Genomic DNA, 25,881 nt, shown 5'->3' on the forward strand with positions numbered 1-25,881 from the left:
ATGATCGCCTATTACAGTAATGAGTAGAGGGAAGTGGCGCTCTGTTCTCAGCATTTGCTTTACAGTGCTGCTCTATCTCACCTAGATCTACACAATGTTGCCAGCGTGAGCTGAGCATCATGTCCGCATTAAGCCCAGTAGCCTCATTCACTCACCCACATACTGTACCCAGGCTCCATGAGCTCCCAGTGAGAATAGCACAGATATTATTACCTAATATAGCCACTGTGTGTTTGTGCCCATGCGCTTGTGGATCTGTGTGTATGCATGCGCTTGTGCGTATGGCGTGTGCATGCCTGCATGCCCGTGCGTGTGTGACAGTGGCCTTCTCAATCAATGATTATGACATCAAGGGTTGTGGTTTTTCTCCACCCACAGCTCCTCTCTCTCCCTCTCCTCTCTCTCTTCTCTCTCCATGAGGGCACTTTATTGGTCCCATAGAGACCCCTGGCTCGGTGCTCAAGAGACCCTGTCCCCCCCGCACACCCAATCAATTAACATGCTATAAAAACCCCTCCCTCCTTCAGAAACAGAAAACCATTACCCATTGGTCCTTCTGGGAGCAACCGAGCCATCCTCTGGGCTTAGCCATTTATTGCAAGTCACGCTACATTGTAGAGCGCACCAGTCCCAATACTTACTCCCCCAAGTGCTTAATACAGTGGGGGGAAAAAGTATTTAGTCAGCCACCAATTGTGCAAGTTCTCCCACTTAAAAAGATGAGAGAGGCCTGTAATTTTCATCATAGGTACACGTCAACTATGACAGACAAAATGAGAAAAAATAATCCAGAAAATCACATTGTAGGATTTTTAATGAATTTATTTGCAAATTATGGTGGAAAATAAGTATTTGGTCAATAACAAAAGTTTCTCAATACTTTGTTATATACCCTTTGTTGGCAATGACACAGGTCAAACGTTTTCTGTAAGTCTTCACAAGGTTTTCACACACTGTTGCTGGTATTTTGGCCCATTCCTCCATGCAGATCTCCTCTAGAGCAGTGATGTTTTGGGGCTGTCGCTGGGCAACACGGACTTTCAACTCCCTCCAAAGATTTTCTATGGGGTTGAGATCTGGAGACTGGCTAGGCCACTCCAGGACCTTGAAATGCTTCTTACGAAGCCACTCCTTCGTTGCCCGGGCGGTGTGTTTGGGATCATTGTCATGCTGAAAGACCCAGCCACGTTTCATCTTCAATGCCCTTGCTGATGGAAGGAGGTTTTCACTCAAAATCTCACGATACATGGCCCCATTCATTCTTTCCTTTACACGGATCAGTCGTCCTGGTCCCTTTGCAGAAAAACAGCCCCAAAGCATGATGTTTCCACCCCCATGCTTCACAGTAGGTATGGTGTTCTTTGGATGCAACTCATCATTCTTTGTCCTCCAAACACGACGAGTTGAGTTTTTACCAAAAAGTTCTATTTTGGTTTCATCTGACCATATGACATTCTCCCAATCCTCTTCTGGATCATCCAAATGCACTCTAGCAAACTTCAGACGGGCCTGGACATGTACTGGCTTAAGCAGGGGGACACGTCTGGCACTGCAAGATTTGAGTCCCTGGCGGCGTAGTGTGTTACTGATGGTAGGCTTTGTTACTTTGGTCCCAGCTCTCTGCAGGTCATTCACTAGGTCCCCCCGTGTGGTTCTGGGATTTTTGCTCACCGTTCTTGTGATCATTTTGACCCCACGGGGTGAGATCTTGCGTGGAGCCCCAGATCGAGGGAGATTATCAGTGGTCTTGTATGTCTTCCATTTCCTAATAATTGCTCCCACAGTTGATTTCTTCAAACCAAGCTGCTTACCTATTGCAGATTCAGTCTTCCCAGCCTGGTGCAGGTCTACAATTTTGTTTCTGGTGTCCTTTGACAGCTCTTTGGTCTTGGCCATAGTGGAGTTTGGAGTGTGACTGTTTGAGGTTGTGGACAGGTGTCTTTTATACTGATAACAAGTTCAAACAGGTGCCATTAATACAGGTAACGAGTGGAGGACAGAGGAGCCTCTTAAAGAAGAAGTTACAGGTCTGTGAGAGCCAGAAATCTTGCTTGTTTGTAGGTGACCAAATACTTATTTTCCACCATAATTTGCAAATAAATTCATAAAAAATCCTACAATGTGATTTTCTGGATTTTTTTTTCTAAATTTGTCTGTCATAGTTGACGTGTACCTATGATGAAAATTACAGGCCTCTCTCATCTTTTTAAGTGGGAGAACTTGCACAATTGGTGGCTGACTAAATACTTTTTTCCCCCACTGTATATTAATTGACAACGTATTGATACTGGGCCGGCCATATCAATATCATATTAATTCAGGGCTGCGCTGATAGGCTTGTTTTTGTGTGTCGTCTAAGACTTGATGAGGTTTTCCTCCTGTGCTTTCGGCCCATATTGAATGGTCAATTGTCTGTCTCACCAATTAGAGCTCAGGCATTGATCCTCGCTGTCAGCCACAGTCATGAGATATGTCAGGCCGGCTTAAGTGCTGAGCCACAAATAGACATATCTACACACGAGTGATGATATCTGCTATTCACGCTCCGCCCAGTCAAAACTGTTCGCTGCTCTGGCACCCCAATGGTGGGACAAGCTCCGTCACGACGCCAGGACAGCAGAGTCACTCACCACCTTCCGGAGACACTTGAAACCCCACCTCTTTAAGGAATACCTGGGATAGGATAAAGTAATCCTTACCCCACCCCAAAGAAAAAATTAATAATAATAATAAAAAATAAAAATAAATAAAAAGTTTTAAAATATTGTAAAGTGGTTGTCCCACTGGCTATCATAAGGTGAATGCACCAATTTGTAAGTCGCTCTGGATAAGAGCGTCTGCTAAATGACGAAAATGTAAAATGTAGATAGGACTGTATCAGTGTTGAATACAGTATACCGTGTTACAACAAGGGTGTCACCCAGTTACATACAGCTATATTTGTTACGTTACAGCCTTATTCTAAAACTGATTAAATAAAAAACATTCTCAGCAATCTACACACAATACCCCATAATGACAAAGTGAAAACGTTTTTTAGAAATGTTTGCAAATGTTTTAACATTTTAAAACAGAAATACCTTATTTACATAAGTATTCAGACCTTTTGCTATGAGACTCGAAATTGAGCTCAGGTGCATCCTGTTTCCATTGATCATCCTTGAGATGTTTCTGCAACTTGATTGGAGTCTACCTGTGGTAAATGTAATTGATTGAACATGATTTGAAAAGGCTGTCCATATAAGGTCCCACAGTTGACAGTGCATGTCAGAGCAAAAACCAAGCCATGAGGTCGGAATTGTTCGTATAGCTCCGAGACAGGATTGTGTCGAGGCACAAAACAATTCTGCAGCATTGAAGGACCCTAAGAACACAGTGGCCCCCATCATTCTTAAACGGAAGACGTTTGGAACCACCAAGACTCTTACTAGAGCTGGCCGCCCGGCCAAACTGAGCAATTGGGGGAGAAGGGCCTTGGTAAGGGAGGTGACCAAGAACCCGATGGCCACTCTGACAGAGCTCTAGAGTTCCTCTGTGGAGATGGGAGAACCTTCCAGAAGGACAACCATCTCTGCAGCACTCCACCAATCAGGCCTTTATGGTAGAGTGGCCAGAAGGAAGCCACTCCTCAGTTAAAGGCACATGACAGCCTGCTTGCAGCTTGCCAAAAGGCACCTAAAGACTCTCAGACCATGAGAAACAAGATTCTCTGGTCCGATGTAACCAAGATTGAACTCTTTGGCCTGAATGCCAAGCGTCACATCTTGAGGAAACCTGGCACCATCCCTACGGTGAAGCATGGTGGTGGCAGCATCATGCTGTGGGGATATTTTTCAGCGGCAGGGACTGGGAGACTAGTCAGGATCGAGGCAAAGATGAACGGAGCAAAGTATAGAGATCGTTGATGAAAACCTGCTCAAGAGCACTCAGGACCTCAGACTGGGGCGAAGGTTCACCTTCCAACAGGACAACGACTCTAAGCATACAGCCAAGACAACGCAGAAGTGGCTTCGGGACAAGTCTCTGAATGTCCTTGAGTGGCCCAGCCAGAGCCCGGACTTGAACCCGATCTAACATCTCTGGAGAGACCTGAAAATAGCTGTGTAGCAACGCTCCCCATCCAACCTGACAGATCTTGAGAGGATCTGCAGAGAAGAATGGAAGAAACTCCTCAAATACAGATGTGACAAGCTTGTAGCGTCATACCCAAGAAGAATCGATGCTGTAATTGCTGCCAAAGGTGCTTCAAGAAAGTAATGAGTAAAGGGTCTGAATACTTATGTAAATGTCATATTTCAGTTTTTTATATTTAATAAATTAGTAAACCTAGATTGATGAGGAAAAAATACAATTTAATCAATTTTAGAATAAGGCTGTAACGTAACAAAATGTGGAAAAAGTCAATGGTCTGAATACTTTCCGAAGGCACTGTACATCTATCTCAGTATCTGGTATCTCCTGCTGTTGTGTGTTATGGTTTGGTAAACATAGAGTAAGTGTATTAGTTCTGGGCAACGTGACCGTCCTGTTAAATGGAACTGTGTCTCCTCCGTGGTGCTCCCCAGGAACCCATTTGTCTCCCAAACGCCAGAACGCTAGCAGCTCTGTGTTTGGCCTGGCTCGCCTCGGAGGAGAGGGAGTACTAACAGAGAGCCTGCTACAAAGTCCTTTGAAGTTGAGCTGGAGTGTACAGCAGTATAGAGAAACAGGATGGAGGCCTGTAGAGGGGCCAGTGTGTGTGTGTGTGTGTGTGTGTGTGTGTGTGTGTGTGTGTGTGTGTGTGTGTGTGTGTGTGTGTGTGTGTGTGTGTGTGTGTGTGTGTGTGTGTGTGTGTGTGTGTGTGTGTGTGTGTGTGTGTGTGTGTGTGTGTGTGTGTGTGTGTGTGTGTGTGAGTGTGTTACGGCCGTGCACAGACCTTGGGGAGGGCAGGTACTCAAAATAAAAAATAAAATAAATAAAATAGACTTTCACAATTCATAACTACAAATTCATAACATACAAATTGCCCTGTAGCCAAAATGTCAACATTTATATGCAACAACACACTCACTCATCATACATTTTAATACAAGTTAGTGCCAATAACTACTAGGCCTATGGATGACGAAAGATGATTGATATCGGGAAAAGAGTGGCTATTAGCTGATCAGAGCAAATGTAGTTGAAATATTCTAGCTAGCTGTCGAAACAAACTTGTTTTTACTTGATTTGCGTTTGTTCTGCTGCTGACCTCTGCCCCATTCTTTGTCCCTAACGGTGAGAGACACATATGACAGATCCAACTCAAAAGTAGCCTCCTACCAGTATTCATGTCTTCCTGCACTGCGCATGGCTCAGAAACTTTAAAAAATAAAATACATACATTCATATTTAGACATGCATCTGGATTTATAAAATGTCAATCATGTTTACTATATTTTATCTTTGACATTTCCCAACATTTTCCTTAATGATACATAAAATATTACCATATGCCCGCAGCCAGTGGCCACAATCAAGTCAGACGAGTGCGCACTTGGAATTAAATTAGCTAGTTTGATGTGCAATTCACTACATTTAAAATTAAAACTGAAATGAAAGAGATTGAAATTAATAAAATTACAAATTAAAATCCACTTTTTCATAGGAGGGCAAAAGGGCAGGTGCTTGGGCATTGGTTGAGCCCTATCTGTGCATGTGTGTGTGTGTGTGTGTGTGTGTGTGTGTGTGTGTGTGTGTGTGTATGCCTGTGTGCATGTCTGTGAGTGCATGTGTGGACTGTACCACTGAGGGATACCTGGCTCATTTTCTGAGGCTAGCCTGCAGCGTGATTGGTCAAATTGGCCCGCACCAGGAGGAGTCTGTTATTCTATTGCACAAAGGAGCAGAAGATAAAGGAGCCCATGTTTGGAGCTGTATCCAAGCTTCCCTCAGCTTCCCTGTCCACAGGCTTTCATGTAGTGGGCTCTGCTGGGATTGAATGTGTGAATTGCAGGCCGAGGTGGCCCCACATGTGGTGGTTAGTGATGCTAGCCTGGTGGGGGAATATGAGATGGACACTTCAAAAGCAATTCCCTTCCCATTTCTCAGTAGAGTGGAGAGGAATCCTGGTCATTCACAGGTCAGGGAATGAGCGCATGGGATCTCTCTTCTCTCTCTCTTTTTCTATCTCTCTCTCATCACTGTCTTATTTCACTGTTTTATTTTCTGGCTATGAAAGCAAGATAGTCCTGATGTGGACTGTATGCTAAAGCAGTAAAGTGAAAATGAATTCACTGTATCCAAGGACAAGATCTCTCCCGCACAATTGGCCCAGTGCCGTCCGGGTTTGGCCGGTGTATGCCGTCATTGTAAATAAGAATTTGTTCTTAACTGACTTGCCTAGTTAAATAAAGGTTAAATAAAAATACAAATAAAAAATAAATAAATAAAAAGATAAGCTTGTCTGATGCAAATTAACTTAAAGCTCTGAGGTCGTTTTTTTAATGTTTCGTGCAGTTAGAGATACAACAGTTTGAAGTACATGATAATGTAGGGTTTGAGCCATGTGTCTGTGTGTGCTCGTGTGTGTGTGCGAGACTGCGAGTGTGTGAATGTGCGTGTATGTATGTATGGGCGTGCGTGCCTGCGTACAATGTCTCCATATTGCCCTTGTGTCGCCATACCTGTTTTCACCTCTGTGTCCTCTCCAGGTGTGGTGTTCCACTACCGTGCTCCTCATGACCGCTACGCCCTGACCTTCCCTGACGCCCAGCAGGTGTGTCTGGAGAACTCAGCTGTCATCGCCACGCCTGCTCAGCTCCAGGCCACCTTTGCTGACGGGTATGACAACTGTGACGCTGGCTGGCTCTCTGACCAGAGCGTGAGGTAAGGACAAGACAACCGGGCATGAAGCACGACTCAGCAAAACACAACACAGCATGGCAACTGTCTTATTTCATGTTTTTATTTAACCTTTATTTATCCAGGCGAGTCAGAACACTTTCTTATTTACAATGACGTCCTTATAGGGTTGTTTTATAGGGCTGTAGAAATTGCTTATGTATAAATTGTTTACTTACGATACTTATCTGCTGCAACAATGTAAAGCCATATCTGACGAATAAGTATCTTTAAGAAGAGTGGCAAAGTATAAGTTTACTTCAAACTAACGAAAAATGACAGGGCTTTGATAGGCGATTAGATACCTTTTATGTTGACATTTCTCTTTGGCCTCTGAAAGTACAGTATGCAAACTGTTTTGACCCCAATGGTCCTCTCATAAACTCCTGAAGGATTGAATTGCTTGTTTACATCTCAGAGGCTAGCTGTGTCATTCCTCATTACTCTCTGCCATTTTAGCCACAACTATCCCTCAACTACCTTTCATGTTGATGTTTGTGTTTCAGCTTGCCACCTCCCATTATGTCTGTTGATGACGGATAGTCAGTGTGTGTGTGTGTGTTTGTTTGTGTGTGTGTGTAGGACAGTCAGAGTCCGTGTGGATATTTTTACACATCTTTATCTCAAACGTCTGCCCAATAATTGCACTGAAGAAGCAGCTTGCATATTTATCCTGGACAGAATTTCCCTGAGAACTGCATCCTATCCATTCCCCTCCTCCCCACCTGGGACACATATAATTGGTCTATCTCCAGAGCTACTTGGCTTCACATCAATGAGGAGGCAAACGTGCAATTAATAATGTAAAAATAGAGACATCAGCGATCAGGATGGAAAGCTGAGATGGGGGATTTAGCTATAACATTCTCTGACGACAAGGGTTGCTATCCGAGCTCATGCAGGATTGTAACTACTGAGAGTGTAAGAAGCATTCCATCCTGTTGCCCTTCATAAGCCCCTTTATAACTGTATTCATGATCTCTTAATCAGCATTTAGCCTGCACCCTCAATGCTGTTTGAATCAATGTACCTTAGAGCAATGGTCACCAACCGATCGATCGCGATCAACTGGTCGATCTCCAAGGCATTCCAATGATAAGCTTTGCGTTCCTATTTTTTTTTATTCGGCTCACGCTGTTGGCGGTAGGTGCACCCGATTCAGCTGCCCTGCTCGCTGGCTGCTCTTCCCATTTTGAACCATTTCAGATGTCCGAAGGTACAAACTGCCTTCCCGGCGGGCCCTGGGGAAGCAAATCAAGTGCACTATAGGCCTACCACTGGCCAATCGGATGGCTCAGATTACCGTGTCTGCAGTAATGTAGCAGACGTAAAAGAAAGCTACAGAAAAGTTGATACTGTTAGATTTAAAAACTTTTAAAACCATGACTAGAGAGAGACTGTCAACGAATACAGCAAAGAGCTGCTGTTTTTATGAGTGAGTTCATGTTTAAGTTTTTACTCAGCACTGTTAACACTTTCTATTTACACTTTTAGAAGCCATAAAATGCCTGTTCTCCTTACTTCCACTCGCACTACAACCAGCACTGCAGCTGCAATGAATGAGTAGGAAAGTGTATCGATAGGCTTGCGTTGTTGTTATTATTAGCGGCTTGGGTAATTTTCTACATCAAGGAATATTTGACTTTCTCTGGTCATAGGAGTAACAGCATTAATTTGTGCATGATGCAGAAATAATGCAGTGCGACTCGAGTTTCGCCGTCAGCTGCAAGATGGTGTCCCTTTTTGGTCAGTGTCAGTGGAGGAAAGGGAGAGCGGAGGGATGGTGAGAGGGGGACCCTCAGTCTGCTGCTCTCTCCCTCCACAGTAAAAAAAAATAGCAAATGTGACCGACCGCCTCGATTCGGTCTTATGTAGCAAAATTTGAAATTGTGTTTTTTTACATTGTATAAAAGTAGAGACTAAGAGCTTGAAAATGGTATATCATACACTGCAGTTGAGGAACAATGGGAAAGTAATTCTGCTTTGAAAGTTGATAAACTTGTAACCCCACTTTTAAGAAAATGGCCCTTGAATGTTTTGGTACACCTACTGGAGAGCTCTTCTTTGTCTACACCCATTAAGCATCATTCACACCCTCTTAAGCCCCACCTAGGGCTGTGCCGGTCACGAAATTTAGTCAGCCGGTGATTGTCAAGCAAATAACTGCCAGTCTCACGGTAATTGACCGTTAATTAACATAAACACATTTAGCATCTCCTGGCTTCCAAACAAAGCCTACAAGCCACTGATGCAGACCTTTGAAACATCTACATTTAAAAAAGTATAATAAATACATGTAATAGAGCCTACACCTTCACAATAAATCCATTATTTATTTTAGACAGGGCTAAAGAAACATGATATGAAGAAAATGTAGTCTATTTCAGAAGAACAGAATAGCATACTCTGAGTTGTCCTTATGTTAGGCCCTGATCTGGCTATGCCATATGGCTGTGGGCTACACAAGTTCATTTAGCAGACAAGATTTGCTTAGCATTATTTCATATTATTTTATAGTATGGAGAATACAATTGAACAAAACTGAATAAAATAGAAAGGATATTTTCTCCAAACGATTTGAGGGAGTGCGCACATAATAATAATATGCCATTTAGCAGACGCTTTTATCCAAAGCGACTTACAGTCATGTGTGCATACATTTTTACGTATGGGTGGTCCCGGGGATCGAACCCACTACCCTGGCGTTACAAGCGCCATGCTCTACCAATTGAGCTACAGAGGACCACCCATATCTAACAAAGAAATAGATACTCCTATATGCTTAATTTAGAGTTATTCGTGTAATTTAGTTGTTCTACAAACGTTGGGCTATTTGTTTTGATTTTTAATACATTGTAAGGCTGCATGATGCGACTCTAATGATGATTTGAAAAAAGTTGCTTGAAAGGCATGAGCTCTGCTTTGTTTTTTGCGCAGGCTGTACACACTTTATCAGTCTCTCATTCACAATCAGAGCTGGGAGAAGCCTAATTACCGTGACTAAATGGTCACGTGGAATTTGACTGTCTTCATGACTCGTGACCGCCGCTGTGGCGGTAATATGGTCACCGTAACAAGACCCCACCCATCTCTTTAAGGCCATGTGGTAAACACACGCAATATCAAATAAAATCAGACTTTATTTGTCACATGCACAGGATACAGAAGGTGTAAACGGTACACTGAAATGGTTACTTGCATAGTAGCAATATCAAAAACAGAAAGTGCCCAGATAAAAATATTGTATAAATATTTTATAATTATTAGATGACACTTACCCGACACACTAAAGCTAACAAACTAGGTTCAATGTTAGCTAGCTAACATTAGGCTATAACTAGCAATGCAAATGGTTTCTGATTTCTGACACAGATCATACACGTATTGTTAGCTAGCGAGCCAGCAAGCTAACGTTCGCTAGCTAACAAACAGTACGCTTTAACTTAAATAAAAACAACTTTCTGACAAAATTAGAAATGTATATCTGAAAATCTAACTAGACTCTTACCCGTATACATGGATGAACGTTTCACGGCAGACTGGAACCATTTAACTCCGTTTTGTTTGTAGCTACATCTTGTTTGGCCAGCGTTGTGTCAAGTCACTCTGGTTCACACTGACCGTGGCGTGTGCAGAAAGTAGCCCATCACTTTTTCCAACTGATCTGTCGATAGCGTCTGCTAAATTCAGGGCATCAATGTTGGTGAGAAAAGTAGCAAAACTTTTGTAGTTCTCGATGGCTAATGTTATATCTTTCAAAAACGGCGCGGTAGAAAGGACTATCAACACATATTGAACAGCTCACGTTACAGACAGAAGCATGCTACATGGCAGACCAATCCAAGCTCATCTCCCGGCATGTCCAGCCCATCTATTATCTCAGCCAAATATGGCTAGTGGGAAGGTTCCTGTCTTTTTCCATGGCTAAACCAACTAGGCTCGTAATTTAACAATTTTATTTGTATTTATGGATGGAATACAAGTTTGTTATTAAGGCACATGAAAGTTCACATATTCCAGAAAGCATTTCTGCCAAAAAAACGCATTTTGATAAAAAATGTATGTTTACATTCAAATGCCTCTCCTGTGAAGTAGTGACTTGCGACATACGTCTAGTTTCCTGAAACAAGTCACAAATTATTAAAATGTATGCTCACTCAGCTGTGCCTCACAAGTAATACAACAACTGATCTATTACCGGTGTGATTATATATATATATATATATTATTATTATTATTTTTTATTTTTTTTATGGTCTGAGAAGAACAACAGGAAGAACAACAAGAATAACAATTCAAGAAAAACCAATATGTGGTGATAATGTTTTGGGCCTATAGCCTACTGCACTAACCTCATTATTACAGTACTGTTTTGTGCATAGGCTTATGTTTTTTAAGTCATGTAGAAACGTTTTTTTAAGGTAGATCTCGGCTTGCATTTTGACTCAGAATGTGATCTCGACTCAAAAAAGGTTAGTGACCACTGCTTTAGAGTAATTGCACAGTTGGAACCCGGATATAAATCAAATAAATGATTTGTCTCCCCTCGTCCCTCTCCCCTCCCTCTCTCGCTCTCCACAGGTACCCTATCCAGTCACCCAGGCCGGGTTGCTATGGCGACAGGGAGGATTCACCTGGAGTGCGCAACTACGGCAATCGGGCCCCTGACGAGCTGTTTGATGTCTACTGTTTTGCCAAGCAACTGCAAGGTACAGTAGGAGGGAGGCGTCAATCAGATTTTAGTCATGCAGGAGCTACGATGCTGGATCAGCCTGACTTAGGCTTAATGCTCCTGTTAGGCAGAGAAAGATATCCACGTCCCAGGCAACCTGCTGTCCTACTGTTTCAACTTTAAATGGGTCACTATCATTTAAGCCAGTGGTTTCCAACCTTTTTTGGTTACTGTACCACCAACTGAATTTAGCTCTGCCCGGAGTACCTCTGAAGTACCCTCATGTGCATTTTACCAGTAGGCCTATGGCCTCATGAGTCTTCTCAAGTACCCCCTGTGGATAGGCCAAGTACACCCAGGGGTCCAAGTACCCCTGGTTGGGAACCACTTATTTAAGCTGTAGCTGGGTGGTGAGTTATACTGCCGTGGCCAGGATCAGGGAAGCTGCTACAGGAGGATGGAGTCATATTCACACCAGGTGCCTTTAAAATACATCTGGGTAATTTGTTACTGTGCAGAGCCAGACCTGTCAGTTAATAGTTCTACAGGAAGTAGATGAGGTAATTTTATGAGAAGTGTAATTCTTGACACCCCAGTAATTTGCAAGGTGTCAAGAATTACACTATCTAGCTGGATAGGATGGATGTTCATTGTTGGGTTCTATGGTTCTGTGTATTCTTCTGTGAAATGACTCTGCATGACTCATGGGTCATTGCTTCGCTGACCTCCTGTTCAATCTTGTCTGTTGACACTTCTTATATTACATTTCACACCACTCTATCCATCTCCTACTTCATTCTCATCATATCCCCCTATCCTCCCCCGTTACTCCATACCACTTCACCTCCCATACCTATCTCTCCTTCCCCTCACACTATACACTCATTATACCACCGATCTCTCCATCTCCATCCCCCTCTCCCAGGTGAGGTGTTCCACTCATCTGTACCAGAGAAGCTGAGCCTGGCCACAGCCTCTACCCACTGCCACTCTCTGGGAGCCCAGCTGGCCACGGCAGGGCAGCTCTACCAAGCCTGGCAGACTGGCTTGGACCAGTGTGATCCGGGCTGGCTGGCCGATGGCAGCGTGCGCTACCCCATAAACCTTCCCCGACGCAACTGTGGCGGGGATGATCCGGGGGTGCGCACTGTCTACCACAACCCCAACCGCACCGGTTTCCCAGACACCACCACCCGCTTCGACGCATACTGCTACCGAGGTAACGGCCGGGGTCGCCATCGCCATGGCAACCTTACTGTTTAATTTCCGTTAATTAGTGCAGGTTGTTTGTCTCATGCATGAATTAATGAATTATCACAGAGGGGATTCGGTGACATTTTGGTCTTCTACTGTAGCAACCAGCTATAGCCCAATATCAGCATTTCCAAGCTCTCAATACAGACTTAGAGAGACCCAACATAGTTATGTACACTGGCTGCAGCCTCCATGTCCTTGCAGTGTCATTCTAAAGTGTTTATAATGTTTTTGGACCGCTGGAGATTTGTCTAACTTAGTTTCAAGTTCACTTTGGAATGACTGTAGGCTCCAGTGTGCTGTGTGCTTCGGATTTGATTGTGTTTGTGCAGAGTGTGATCTGCATTAGACTGCATTAGCTCCTCAGAGTGTCATGGAGAATGATTGACAGGCACTAAATTGATACAGACGTAATTAAGTCTTATCTTAGACTTTGCCCTTAAGTAAAGTCACCCAAGGAGAGTGTAAAAACATCTCTTAATATAATATGTATGCTTTCTTAATTAAAGCAAAACCAAAAACAGAGGTCATCAACATCTAAGAATATGGATGATTCACAGCTTATTGAAAAAATGGCAGCTTATTGTAAAGATTAATATTTAAAAGCCATGCCTTATTGCCAGGAAAGCAAATAGGAATGCTAATAGTCTTCATATAATTCCAGAACGTGAAGCAGGATTCCAGGCAGCCCAGCCAATGGGGTTCCTCCAATACAGAGACCCAGAGGCCAACTCCTCAGACACTGAGCCCCAGCGCTCTGTCCCCTACCCCCAGCCCTCCACCTGGACTGGCACGGTGGACCTGGACAAGGAGGGCATCAGCTCCATCGCTGGAGGCAACGAGTCCTCCGAGATCTCTGAGGAGCACGTGGTGATCCACCTCCGGCCAGGGGAGAGTACCCAGGGCTGGGGAGAGGAGAACCAGGAGACCAAGGGCCAATCCAAGACTGGAGCCCCTCAGGACCCATCCTCCAGCCCCAAGACCAGCACCTTGGATCTGTCTGTCCTGGAGAGTCTGGAGACCCACGGAGGTTCTGCACAGGAGGAGGTGGAGGGTGAGGGTGAGGGGGACGAGGAGTGGCGTTTCATGTCGTCCAACTCCCCTCTGTCCTCCCAGGCCTCTCCAACGCTCCAGGCCCAGACAGCCAATAGCGTTCTCCACAGCTTCGTCAACAACCTGATGAAGCCCTTCAGGTATTGGACAGGCTCTGTGGAGGACGGCACGGAGGCCCCTCTCCCAGCCACACCTGCCTCACTGCCCGAGGGTAGAGGAGTAGAGGAGGACCAGACAACCCCGGGGTCGGCTATGGTCACACCCACCGAAGGGAAGCCTAAGCTGGGCAGCAAAGGAAGCACAGACAACACTATCATAGAGCATCGGAGCGGAGGCTCCTTGTTCAAGACATCCACCAATGGGCTCACCAGCACTGAGGAGGGTCTGTCTGAGCAGGATAGAGAGGTGGTCACTTTAGTCCCATTGGGTCCTGTGATCCACTACACACTCACCCAGCCTGGGAGGAAAGGTCCAAGCACGTTCCTAACCAACCCTCAAGGATCATCGTCTAATGGTAAGACCCACTGGCTGAGTCACAATCCATCCATCAGAGAGGCTATGTGGGTTGGCTGAGTACATTGTGTCTTCTTTTAGTGTCGTTCATTACCTTTTCTCTCTAAAAGTTGTTTTCTTTTTGCGTTCCTATTTGCTCCACCTCAGTGTTTCTTCCAAATCAATGGCTTGTGTTAAATTGAAAATGCGCTGTTTACGAAGGTAGTAAATTGAAAAGGTTGGTTTCTGTGGATGCCAGCTCAGGTCCTTTATTGCTTCCGCGGTAAATAAAGTGAAGGTTTGTTTCAGACTATTAAACACTGTCTCTGGACAATATTTATGGGAGAAACATTCAGCCACTCTATGGAGGGAAATGGACGTAGAGTAGAAGAAAATAAACATTACATTTGGCATTACAGCCTTCCTCTGGTATCTCTGTGTCGCAAATGGTATAATTTCCACAGTATCAGAACACCACTCATCACTTTCCTTCTTTGGTTTTCCTAAGGAGAAATTATGTTAAATGTATATGCACTTTGGGTGTCTATTCAAATCAAATCAAATACATTTGTATTTGTCACATATGCTTACTTACGAGTCCTTCCCAACGATGCAGAGTTAAAAAATAAGAAAAATAAAAATAGTAACACAAGGAATAAAATACACAAGAATGAAGCTATAAACAGGGAGTACCAGTACCAAATCAAAATCAATTCAAATCAATGTTATTTGTCACATGCTTCATAAACAACAGTTGTAGACTAACAGTGAAATGCTTACTTTGCCAACAAAGAGTTAAAGATAAAGAATATAAATAAAAAATATAAATAGTGACAAGAGGAATAAATACACAGTGGATAACGAATAACAATAATGAGTAAAAATAACATGGCTATATAGAGTGAGTACCAGTACTGAGTCGATGTGCAGGGGTAAGAAGTATTTGAGGTAGATATGTACATAAAGGCAGGGTAAAGTGACTAGGCATCAGGATAGAAAATAATACGAGTAAAATAAAGAACAGAGTAGCATCAGCATATGATGAGTGTGAAAGTCTGTGTACGTGTGTGTGTGTGTGTGTGTGTGTATGTGTGTGTGTGTTATGTATGTGTAGGTGTGTATACGTGTGGGTTTGTGTGAGAGTGTCAGTGTAGTGTGTGTAAGTGAATGTATATATAGTCTTGTGAGTGTGCATAGAGTCAGTGCAAGATACACACTTAGAAAAATGGTTCCAAAAGGGTTTTTCAGTTGTCCCCATAGGAGAACCCTTTTGGTTCCAGGTAGAACTCTTTTGGATTCCATGTAGAACCCTCTGTGGGAAGGGTTCTACATGGAACTCAAAAGGGTTCTACCTGGAACCAAAAAGGGTTCTTTAAAGGGTTCTCCTATGGGGACAACCGAAGAACCCTTTTAGGTTCTAGATACACTACATGACCAAAAGTATGTGGACACCTGCTTGTCGAACATTTCATTCCATGGACATTAATATGGAGTTGGTCCCCCCTTCGCGGCTATAACAGCCTCCACTAATCTGGGAAGGCTTTCCACTAGATGTTGGAACATTGCTGCAGGGACTTGTTTCCATTCAGCCACAATCCAGTTCTTCCACACCAATCTCGACAAACCATTTCTGTATGGACTTCGCTTTGTGCACGGGGGCATTGTCATGCTGAAACAGGAAAGGGCCTTCCCCAAACGGTTGCCACAAAGTTGGAAGCACAGAATCATCTAGAATGTTATTGTATGCTGTAGTGTTAAGATTTCCCTTCACTGGAACTAAGGGGCCTAGCCCGAACTATGAAAAACAGCCCCAGACCATTTTTCCTCCTCCACCAAACTTTACAGTAAGCACTATGCATTGGGGCAGGTATCATTCTCCTGGTATCTGCCAAACCCAGATTAGTCCATCAGACTGCCAGATGGTGACGCGTGATTCATCACTCCAGAGAATGCGTTTCCACTGCTCCAGAGTCCATTCTCGGCGAGCTTTACACCACTCCAGCCGACGCTTGACATTGTGCATGGTTATCTTAGGCTAGTGTGCGGCTGCTCAGCCATGTAAACCTATTTCCTGAAGCTCCCGACGAACAGTTATCGTGCTGACATTGCTTCCAGAGGCAGTTTGGAACTTGGTAGTGAGTGTTGCAACCGAGGACAGACTGTTTTAATGCGCTACGTGCTTCAGCACTCGGCGGTCCCATTCTGTGAGCTTGTTTGGACTACCACTTCGCGGCTGAGCCGTTGTTGCTCCTAGACGTTTCCATTTCACAATAACAGCACTTACAGTTTACTGGGGAAGCTATAGCAGGGCAGAAATGTCAAGAACTGACCTGTTGGAAAGGTGGCATCATATGATGGTGCCACTTTGAAAGTCACTGAGCTCTTCAGTAAGGCCATTCTACTGCCAATGTTTGTCTATGGAGATTGCATGGCTGTGTTCTCGGTGTTATACACCTGTCAGCAACCGGTGTGGCTGAAATAAACAAATCCACTAATTTGTCCACATATGTTTGTATTGCATTCAGAAAGTATTCAGACCCTTTCCCTTTATCCATATTTTGTTACATTACATCCTTATTCTAAAATGTATTAAATAATTTTAATTCTAAAATGTATTAAATAATTTTTCAATACCCCATAATGACAAAGCGAAAACCTTTAAAAAAAATGTTTTTATTGCAATATTTTTTTGTTTTTTTGAAATACCTTATTTACATAAGTATTCAGAACCTTTGCTATGAGACTCGAAATTGAGCTCAGGTACATCCTGTTTCCAATGATCATCCTTGAGATGTTTCTACAACCTGTGGTAAATGTAATTGTTTGGCCATGATTTGGAAAGGCACACACCTGTCTATATAAGGTACCACAGTTGACAACGCATGTCAGAGCAAAAACCAAGCTATAAGGTCGAAGGAATTGTCCGTAGAGCTCTGAGACAGGATTGTGTCGAGGCACAGATCTGGGGAAGGGTACCAAAACATTTCTGCAGCATTGAAGGTCCCCAAGAACACAGTAGCCTCCATCATTCTTAAATGGAAGAAGTTTGGAACCACCAAGACTCTTCCTAGAGCTGGCCACCCGGCCAAACTGAGCAATCGGGGGAGAAGGGCCTTGGTCAGGGAGGTGACCAAAACCCGATGGTCACTCTAACAGAGCTCCAGAGTTCATCTCTGCAGCATTCCACCAACCAGGCCTTTATGGTAGAGTGACCAGATAGAAACCACTTCTCAGTAAAAGGCACATGACAGCCTGCTTGGAGTTTGCCAAAAGGCACCTAAAGGACTCTCAGACCAGAGAAACAAGATTATCTGGTCTGATGAATCCAAGATTGAACTCTTTGGCCGGACTGACAAGCGTCACGTCTGGAGGAAACCTGGCACCATCCCTACAGTGAAGCGGCAGGGACTGGGAGAACAAAGTACAGAGATCCTTGATGAAAACCTGCTCAAGAGCGCTCAGGACCTCAGACTGGGGCAAAGGTTCACCTTCCAACAGGACAATGACCCTAAGCACACAGCCAAGACAACGCAGGAGTGGCTTCAGGACAAGTCTCTGAATGTCGAGTGGCCCAGCCAGAGCCCGGACTTGAACCCGATCGCACATCTCTGGAGAGACCTGAAAATAGCTGTGCAGCAACGCTCCCCATCCAACCTGACAGAGCCTGAGAGGATCTGCAGAGAAGAATGGGAGAAATTCCCCAAATATAGGTGTGCCAAGCGTGTAGCGTCATATCCAAGAAGACTCGAGGCTGTAATCGCTGTCAAAGGTGCTTCAACAAAGTACTGAGTAAAGGTTCTGAATACTTATGTAAATGTGATATTTCAGTTTTTTTTGTTGTTGAAATTAGCAAACATTTCTAAAAACCTATTTTTGCTTTGTCATTATGGGTTATTGTGTGTAGATTGAGGGGGGGAAAAAACAATTTAATCTATTTTAGAATAAGGCTGTAAGGTAAGAAAATGCGGAAAAAGTCAATACTGAATACTTTTCCGAATGCACTGCATAGTGTAGCACCTTTTTTTCTAAGAGTGTGTATATTGTCAATGCAGATAGTCTGGGTAACCATTTGATTGGTTATTTAGCAGCTTTATGGCTTGGGGGTAGAAGCTGCCTGTTGGTCCGAGAACCGATGCTCCAGTGCCGTTTGCCGGGCGGTAGCAGAGTGAACAGTCTATGGCTTGGGTGGCTGAAGTCTTTGGCAACTTTTCGGGCCTTCTTCTGGTAAAGAAGTCCTGGATGGAAGAGAGCTCTGCCCCAGTGATGTACTGGGCCGTCCGCACCACCCTATGTAGCACTTTGCGACCGAGGGCGATGCAGATGCCATACCAAGTTGTGATGCAGCCAGTCATGATCCCCGCAATGGTGCAGCTGTAGAACCTTTTGAGGATTTCAGGGCCCATGCCAAATCTTTTCAGGCTCCTGAGGGGGAAGAAGCTCTGTCTGGCCCTCCACAACTGTGCGGGTGTGTGTGGATCTTAGTGATGTGGACGCCAAGGAACTCTCGACCCGCTCCACTACAGCCCCGTCGATCTGGATTGGGGCGTGCTCTCCCCTGTAGTCCACAACCAGCTCCTTGGTCTTGCTGATGCTGAGGGAGAGGTTGATGTGCTGGCACCACACTGCCAGGTCTCTGACCTCCTCCCTGTAGTAGGCTGTCTCATCGCAGTTGGTGTTCAGGCCTACCACCATTGTGTCTTCAGCAAACTTTATGATGGTGTTGCAGTCATGCTTGGCCATGCAGTCGTGGGTGAACAGGGATTACAGGCGGGGACTAAGCACACACCCCTGAGGGGCCCCCAGGTTGAGGGTCAGCGTGGCGGAGGTGTTGTTGCCTACCCTCACCACCTGGGGCTGGCCCATCAGGAAGTCCAGGATCCAGTTGCAGAGGGAAGTGTTCAGTCCAAAGGTCCTGAGCTTGGTGATGCGCTTGGAGGGGATGATGGTGTTTTAGTCTATGAACAGCATTCTGACATAGTTATTTCCCCTTTTGTCCAGATGGGAGAGAACAGTGAGAAATGCAATTGAGTTTCCGTTATCTGTGGATCTGTCGGGCGGTATGCAAATTGGAGTGGGTCCAGGGTGTCTTGAATGATGGTGTTGATGTGTGTTATGACCAGCCTTTCAAAGCGCTTCATAATTACAGATGTAAATGCTGACGATAGTAATTATGCCAGCAGCATACCACCCTGCATCCCACTGCTGGCGTGCCTCTGAAGCTAAGCAGGATTGGTCCTGGATGGGAGACCAGATGTTGCTGGAAGTAGTGTTTGTGGGCCAGTAGGGGGCACTCTTTCCTTTGGTAAAAAAAAAAGATCCCAATGCCCTAAAGCAGTAATTGGGGACATTGCCCTGTGTAGGGTGCTGTCTTTCGGCTGGGACGTTAAACGGGTGTCCTGACTCTCTCTGATCACTAAAGATCCCATGGCACTTATGGTAAGATTAGGGGTGTTGACCCCAGTGTCCAGGCTAAATTCCTCATACCATCATGGCCACCTAATCATCCCTAGCTTCCAATTGGCTCATTCCTCTCCCCTGTAACTATTCCCCAGGTCGTTGCTGTAAATGAGAATGTGTTCTCAGTCAACTTACTTGGTAATATAAGGGTTAAATAAATCAAAGCAATTTAGGCAGGTTATCTTGGATTTCTGGGTAACAGTGGTTGTCAGCTTGAAACATGTTGGGATTACACACTGGGAATGAAGAGATTGAAAATGTCTGTGAAGCCCGGTGGTCTTGCGAGTGTTAACCTCTTTAAAAGTGTTACTCACATTGGCCACGGAGAGCGATCTGACACGGTCATCCAAAACAACAGGGTTTTTGGTTTGGATTCGTTCATATGGTCACTGTGGGAACGACATTATTTATGCACTTATTGATGAAGCCTGTGACTGATGTGGTAAACTTCTCAATGCTACCGGATGAATCCTGGAACATATCTCAGTCTGTACTAGCAAAACAGTCTTATAGCCTCACGTCTGCTTCATCGGACCACTTCCTGTTTGAGCTTTTGTTTGAAAACAGGAAGCACTGGTACTTCCTGTTTGAACTTTTGTTTGTAAACAGGAAACAAGAGGATAGAGTCGTGGTCTGAGCTCATCCATCTTATTCTCGAGTGATTGGACATTTGCCAATAAGACGGAGGGGAGTGTCGGTCAGTTTTCTCTTCGCCTGTGGTGTTTTGGTAGCTCATGAAACAAAGGAATAAGGTCCGGTGTGAACAAGGGAACAGCTGAGTTGGAGTTGAAGTAGGAGTTGAAGTCAAAAGCTAGGTTAGTAACTGTTGATCTGATTTCCAAAAGTGCTTGGCGGTCATATGTAATAATAGTATGAACTTTCTGTACAAAAAAGTCAAGATAAAAAAAAAGTCACTAAATAGCAAAGTCGGGTTGGAGCTCGTAAGATGTCGACCTTCTCCGTCGGCGCCATCTTTCATCTTAGGTCCAGAGCCATCACTAAGCCAGCTTCCAGCAGAAGTGAGAAACGCAGTGCAAAGAGGGAAATGAAAGCAGAGAGCGAGGCCGGCCAAAGCAAAAACTCAGAAAGCCAGAGTCAGTGCTGCAGCGATGTGTTTGGCTCAGCGGTGTGAATATATAGAACTAATTTGATCTGTGTGTGTGTGCGTTTGTGTGTGTGTGCATCAGTGACTGTGTGTGAGCATGCGTGCGTGTGTGTCTCTGTGTATTATGTCTACATGAGTGCGTGTGTATGTGTGTTCATGTCTACTTCTGTGTCTGTGGCTCAAGGATTTTGAGCTAGCATCCAAACCCCATGTAATTCTCCACAGAGCTGAGCTAAGCGTGTGAGTCTTAAAGGTCACCTTATTGGGCTATTCTCCGCATGAAAGTCCTGCGACTTCAAACCACAATCAAGTCCTGGGATTCCTCTCCTGTTCGAAGGAGGGACAATGTTTCATCTTACGGCCACCACTTACACAGCTATACACAGCCACCAGAGCTAACTGGAGAATAGAGAGGAAAAGCTAAAGTCTCGCACAGAGGTGTTTCAATCGGTTCAATGACGGAAGGGCTCCTTCTATGGCCCGGGCTTCATTAGATACAAATACTGTTGCTATCCTCCCTGAAACCGAAACTCCAAACTCAAGGCATTAATGTTTTATGCTGGGTGAAAATCTAGCTTTAATCTGCGTACATTATTCTCAGCCTCTTTCCAATTAATGCAGGCTGACTAGGTGCTCCTCGCCTTGCTCTCCGCCATTCACGTCTCCCCCAATTACGACGGCCCTGGGTGAGCGTAGGCGGTCATTATCACCATGGCGATGATGAGCGGATGGAAAACACGAAGGATGAAAAAGAAGAGAGGAGGAGAGAGGAGGATGCATCAGGAAGGGGCTTTTTTTACAGGAAGTTGTTGAATTAATGTTTCCTCTTAAAGTGGCATCACTCGACAGATATAAACTATGTTATCGAGTGCCGCAGGCTGTTGCTTGCACTTGGTAATCTACATTATCAATGCTGCCATTTTAATTTTTATGATTGGCAGGAAGCTATGGTGGAGAACCGTGAAGAAGCACGTCTCGAGCAAAGTGTCAGGAAAAACATTGCTTGTGAATCTTGACACATCGATCAAAGAAAGGCATGTTTCCCCATTTCCCCACACAGTCTTAGCAAAGCATCGTGGGAATAAATCTTTGTGATAAAACATCACGCTCCTACACTGACACTCCAGATAGACATGATTCACACACCACACAATAACTTTTCCCAGTCGTCTTTATTAGACGGCATATCTTACAACAGTATAGTGCTGAGAATGTGTGTGTGTGTGTGTTAGCGCGTGTGAGTGTGTGTGTGTTTGTTAGATGCCGTATCTTACAACAAAAGTGCTGAGTCTGCACGAGTACACTGTGTCCTGGGGAAGGCTTCAACTCCTATCCCATTATGATGTGTAACTGGAGGGTTCGACTCTGCTTGTTTACCCCAGAAAGAGACAGATATACAGCTGATTTACAGCACCGCTGTCACTGAAAACACACAATGGAGCACATCATTGACTTGCCTTGATTTAGTCATTTGTGGGCAGTTTATCACAGTATGACAACGTTTGTTTTGCAGGATTTTTATGTGTTGACTTTAAGCCAAAAATCACAACAATAGCAGTGAAATATGCCCATCGAAATACTAGGCTTAGCATGAAATATTCATATTTTTAATATCAGCCATTGGAATAGATCATTAGACTTGATTAATTAATTTAATCACTCAATATCTCATCACTATGTGAAGGAAAAGTGGTTAATTAGCTATTCACATTATTAATTGGACAATTACACCATCTACAGCTCTTATGTAAATGAACCCGTGCTCACATAGCACATAGGGGGTGATGGCAACATGTAGATCCCTCAATAATTTAGTATTGATTTAATATTTCATTTGTGGACATACAGTATTTGTCTATGTTTCTCCCCACAGTAATTAGTGTTGTATTATGTAATACAGCCAGAGGCACTGCTGTGGTTCTTTGCACACCAGAGAGTTAGCTGAGCTTTGCTGTGTTGAGCTACAGTAGGCTTAGAAGCAGTGGGCCGGGGAACTCTAGCAGCCTAATATGGTAATACTATGAGAAGATTCACTGCTAAAAACCAACCCACACATCTAGTCTGAATTATTAATTGTGTAGATACAGTATGGTTTAGTACATTACCTAGAAGCACATGAGGCTGGTGAGAGAAGGACGGCTCATAATAATGGCTGGGATGGAGTGAATTAAATGGTATCAAACTCATGGAAACTACATGTTTGATACTATTCCATTAATTCCGTTCCAGCAATCACAATGAGCCTGTCCTCCCCAATTAAGGTACCACCAGCCTGTGCTAGAAGGAGCATAGCGGTGCACTTAATCTGAGTAAGCAATGGTGTAGATATGCAGTAGTTTAGTACCGTAAGTCAATGATGGATGGTGTTTAAAAAAATAGTTTTTAATGTGTTTACACTTGGTCAGTTTTAGCCCAGGTATTGGTTGACTGTAGCTTGGTGTGGGGTCTAGGAGAGTTTCTATGGAATGAGAAAAGGGACAGAGAATGGAAATTGCCTTACAAGATCCTTTTCCTTTGTGTGTGCTGGGTCTGATACACAGTGTGGGTCTGCTACTGTGCTTTGTACTGGAATACAAACAGCTGCACCATTATTGGAATGACGATGGGAATACAAATGAATAAATATTTTAGCAGATTTAGCAAAAAATACATAAATACAATTGTTGCCGTAAATGAGGGTTCGCCTCCAGCATACAAATAAATAACCAGCCTTCCTGCGGAGCAACACAACAACCAATCACCATTTAAAGTCTTACTTACACTCCATTCCTATTTGCATATTAAACCCTGTAAAATATGTCTTACATCTGGGTATAGATACAGTATCAGAATGGATAAATAAAATAAAAAGGCATACATAATAAAACGATCGATTTAAATTCATTAAATACAATGACTGCTGCACTGGAGGCAGTGTTTTATGATTGCTAATTCAACACGCATTTAATTACAATCATTAAAACAATTTCCCTCCCATGCTATGTTAATGAATGAGTGTTGTCCCTCTGCAGGATTCACAGCAGTGGGGCCCGATGGGAGTAGCAAGACCGTGGAGGCTGTGAATGGATCTGGAGGCCCCCTCCAGGGCACCAGGGGTGGGTTGGCTTCATCCCAAGGGTCCCCGGCACCATCCCCAGGCAGTCAGCTGAAATGGGCCCTCAAGGCCATGAAGGGCTCCAAGCTGGAGGACCCGGGACAGGGACATTTGGCCTATGTGGGGAAGGATTCCACCTGGGAGCCTGTGGAGGCCAAAGCGGGGCCCCTAGAGGTCATGACCCTGTCTACCAACACAGAGAGCTACTCTGGTGAGGGGAGAGATCAGGATGAGGACCGCAGCATCCCTCGATCCATCCTGGAGAGAGAGGACAAAGAGACAGAGGCGGAGGGAAGCGGGAGAGCAGGGAACGACTTTCCAGGTGGCTTTGTATCGAACGGTGACACGAACCCAGCCAGCGGTGCCAACAGAAGTACAAAGCCTTCTCTGTCTGGATTGAAACCCACCCAGACCCAGAGCCAGAACCAGACTGTGGCGGAACACACCACTATCTCTAAGTGGCAGCTAGGGGACCAGCCCACCACCTCACCTACTGCTGCCTCTGCTGCTGGCACCAGCCAGGGCCTAGGGGAAACCGCTGAGGAGGCCAGGGGAGAGATTGTCTATGTCCGACACACCACTGAGAAACTCCTTCCAACCACCTCCAGTAAGAAAGTTGGCTTCCCCCCTGTGATCAGAAAGCAGAGCCTGAACACAGCCAGGGTGACTGAGAGACAACGAAGACCAAATGAAGCCACCACACCTGGGGTCAGCTCCAGACCTGCAGCCCCTATGGAGCCCCTGACAACCATCAAAACCTCCACAGCAGACACCCAGAGTACAGACTCCAGTGATTCTACCAAGGAGCCACCCATCTCCATTGCATGGGTTCCAGTAGAGAGAGAGAAGACAGCTAGTACCACATCTTTGACCAGAGATGGATCACAAACATCTGCAGCTTCGACTCAGCTGACCACAGCGGTGTCCGTTCTGAAGGGCAGGGACCATGAGGCAGAGTCCAGGTTAGCCGTTTCAGAATCGTTCGTGGTGGGAAAAGGGTGGAAGCCGTTGGGAGGGATGATCCCTAAATCTAAGGAGGACAAAACCCCATTGACCACAGAGAAGACAGAGAAGACAGAGAAGACCACCTTTGGTGTCGTTGTGCCCAACTGGGGCTTTGGCCTCAACCCTTCAGGTATCTTCCCTATTCTCTATTATCGTCACCATTATTAGCCTTTATCTAATCCTACTGTGTAATCATATAATCCATTACTCATCTAAACCAGTGTTACATATCATCCATAACATGCTGCTAATCCATAGGAGGGGAGCTGAGGACCCACGCTCAATTTAATTAATGATGTTGCAGATGCTCTTTGTCTGTCTGTCTGTCTGTCTGTCTGTCTGTCTGTCTGTCTGTCTGTCTGTCTGTCTGTCTCTCTCTCTCTCTCTCTCTCTCTCTCTCTCTCTCTCTCTCTCTCTCTCTCTTCTCTCTCTTTCTCTCTCTCTCTCTCTCTCTCTCTCTCTCTCTCTCTCTCTCTCTCTCGCTCTCGCTCTCTCTCTCTCTCTTGCTCTCTCTCCCTTGTGCTCTCGCTCTCTTCCCGTCTCTCTCGCTCTTGCTCTCTCTCTCTCTCTCTCTCTCTTGCTCTCTCTCTCTCTCTTGCTCTCTCTCCCTTGCTCTCTCTCCCTCGCTTTCTCTCTCTCTATACACTGATTATACCAAACATTAGGAACATCTTCCTAATATTGAGTTGTACCCCCCCTTTTGCCCTCAGAACAGCCTCAATTCGTCGGGGCATGGACTCTACAAGGGTTCGAAAGCGTTCCACAGGGATGCTGGCCCATGTTGACTCCAATGCTTCCCTCAGTTGTGTGAAGTTGGCTGGATGTCCTTTGGATGGTGGACCATTCTTGATACACACGGGAAACTGTTGAGTGTGAAAAATACAGCAG

The 25,881-nt window shown here is 44.7% G+C and overlaps 1 protein-coding gene across 1 annotated transcript in view; it reads left to right on the plus strand.

The window, feature by feature from the left end:
- The window catches only part of LOC311116780 (uncharacterized protein), a gene marked incomplete at both ends in the record, with an annotated part of 46,281 nt that extends 21,158 nt beyond the window's left edge, over positions 1 to 25,123 (plus strand). The window contains 5 exons of the mRNA XM_084191819.1: positions 6,672 to 6,846; positions 11,443 to 11,570; positions 12,459 to 12,752; positions 13,452 to 14,354; positions 23,906 to 25,123. Coding sequence (XP_084047945.1) covers positions 6,672 to 6,846; positions 11,443 to 11,570; positions 12,459 to 12,752; positions 13,452 to 14,354; positions 23,906 to 25,123 — 2,718 coding nt within the window. The remainder of the gene's footprint in view (positions 1 to 6,671; positions 6,847 to 11,442; positions 11,571 to 12,458; positions 12,753 to 13,451; positions 14,355 to 23,905) is intronic.
- Between the last annotated feature and the right edge of the window lie 758 nt (positions 25,124 to 25,881).

Source organism: Coregonus lavaretus (assembly GCF_964263955.1).
Source record: "Coregonus lavaretus genome assembly, contig: HAP1_SCAFFOLD_1318, whole genome shotgun sequence".
NCBI lineage: Eukaryota > Metazoa > Chordata > Actinopteri > Salmoniformes > Salmonidae > Coregonus > Coregonus lavaretus.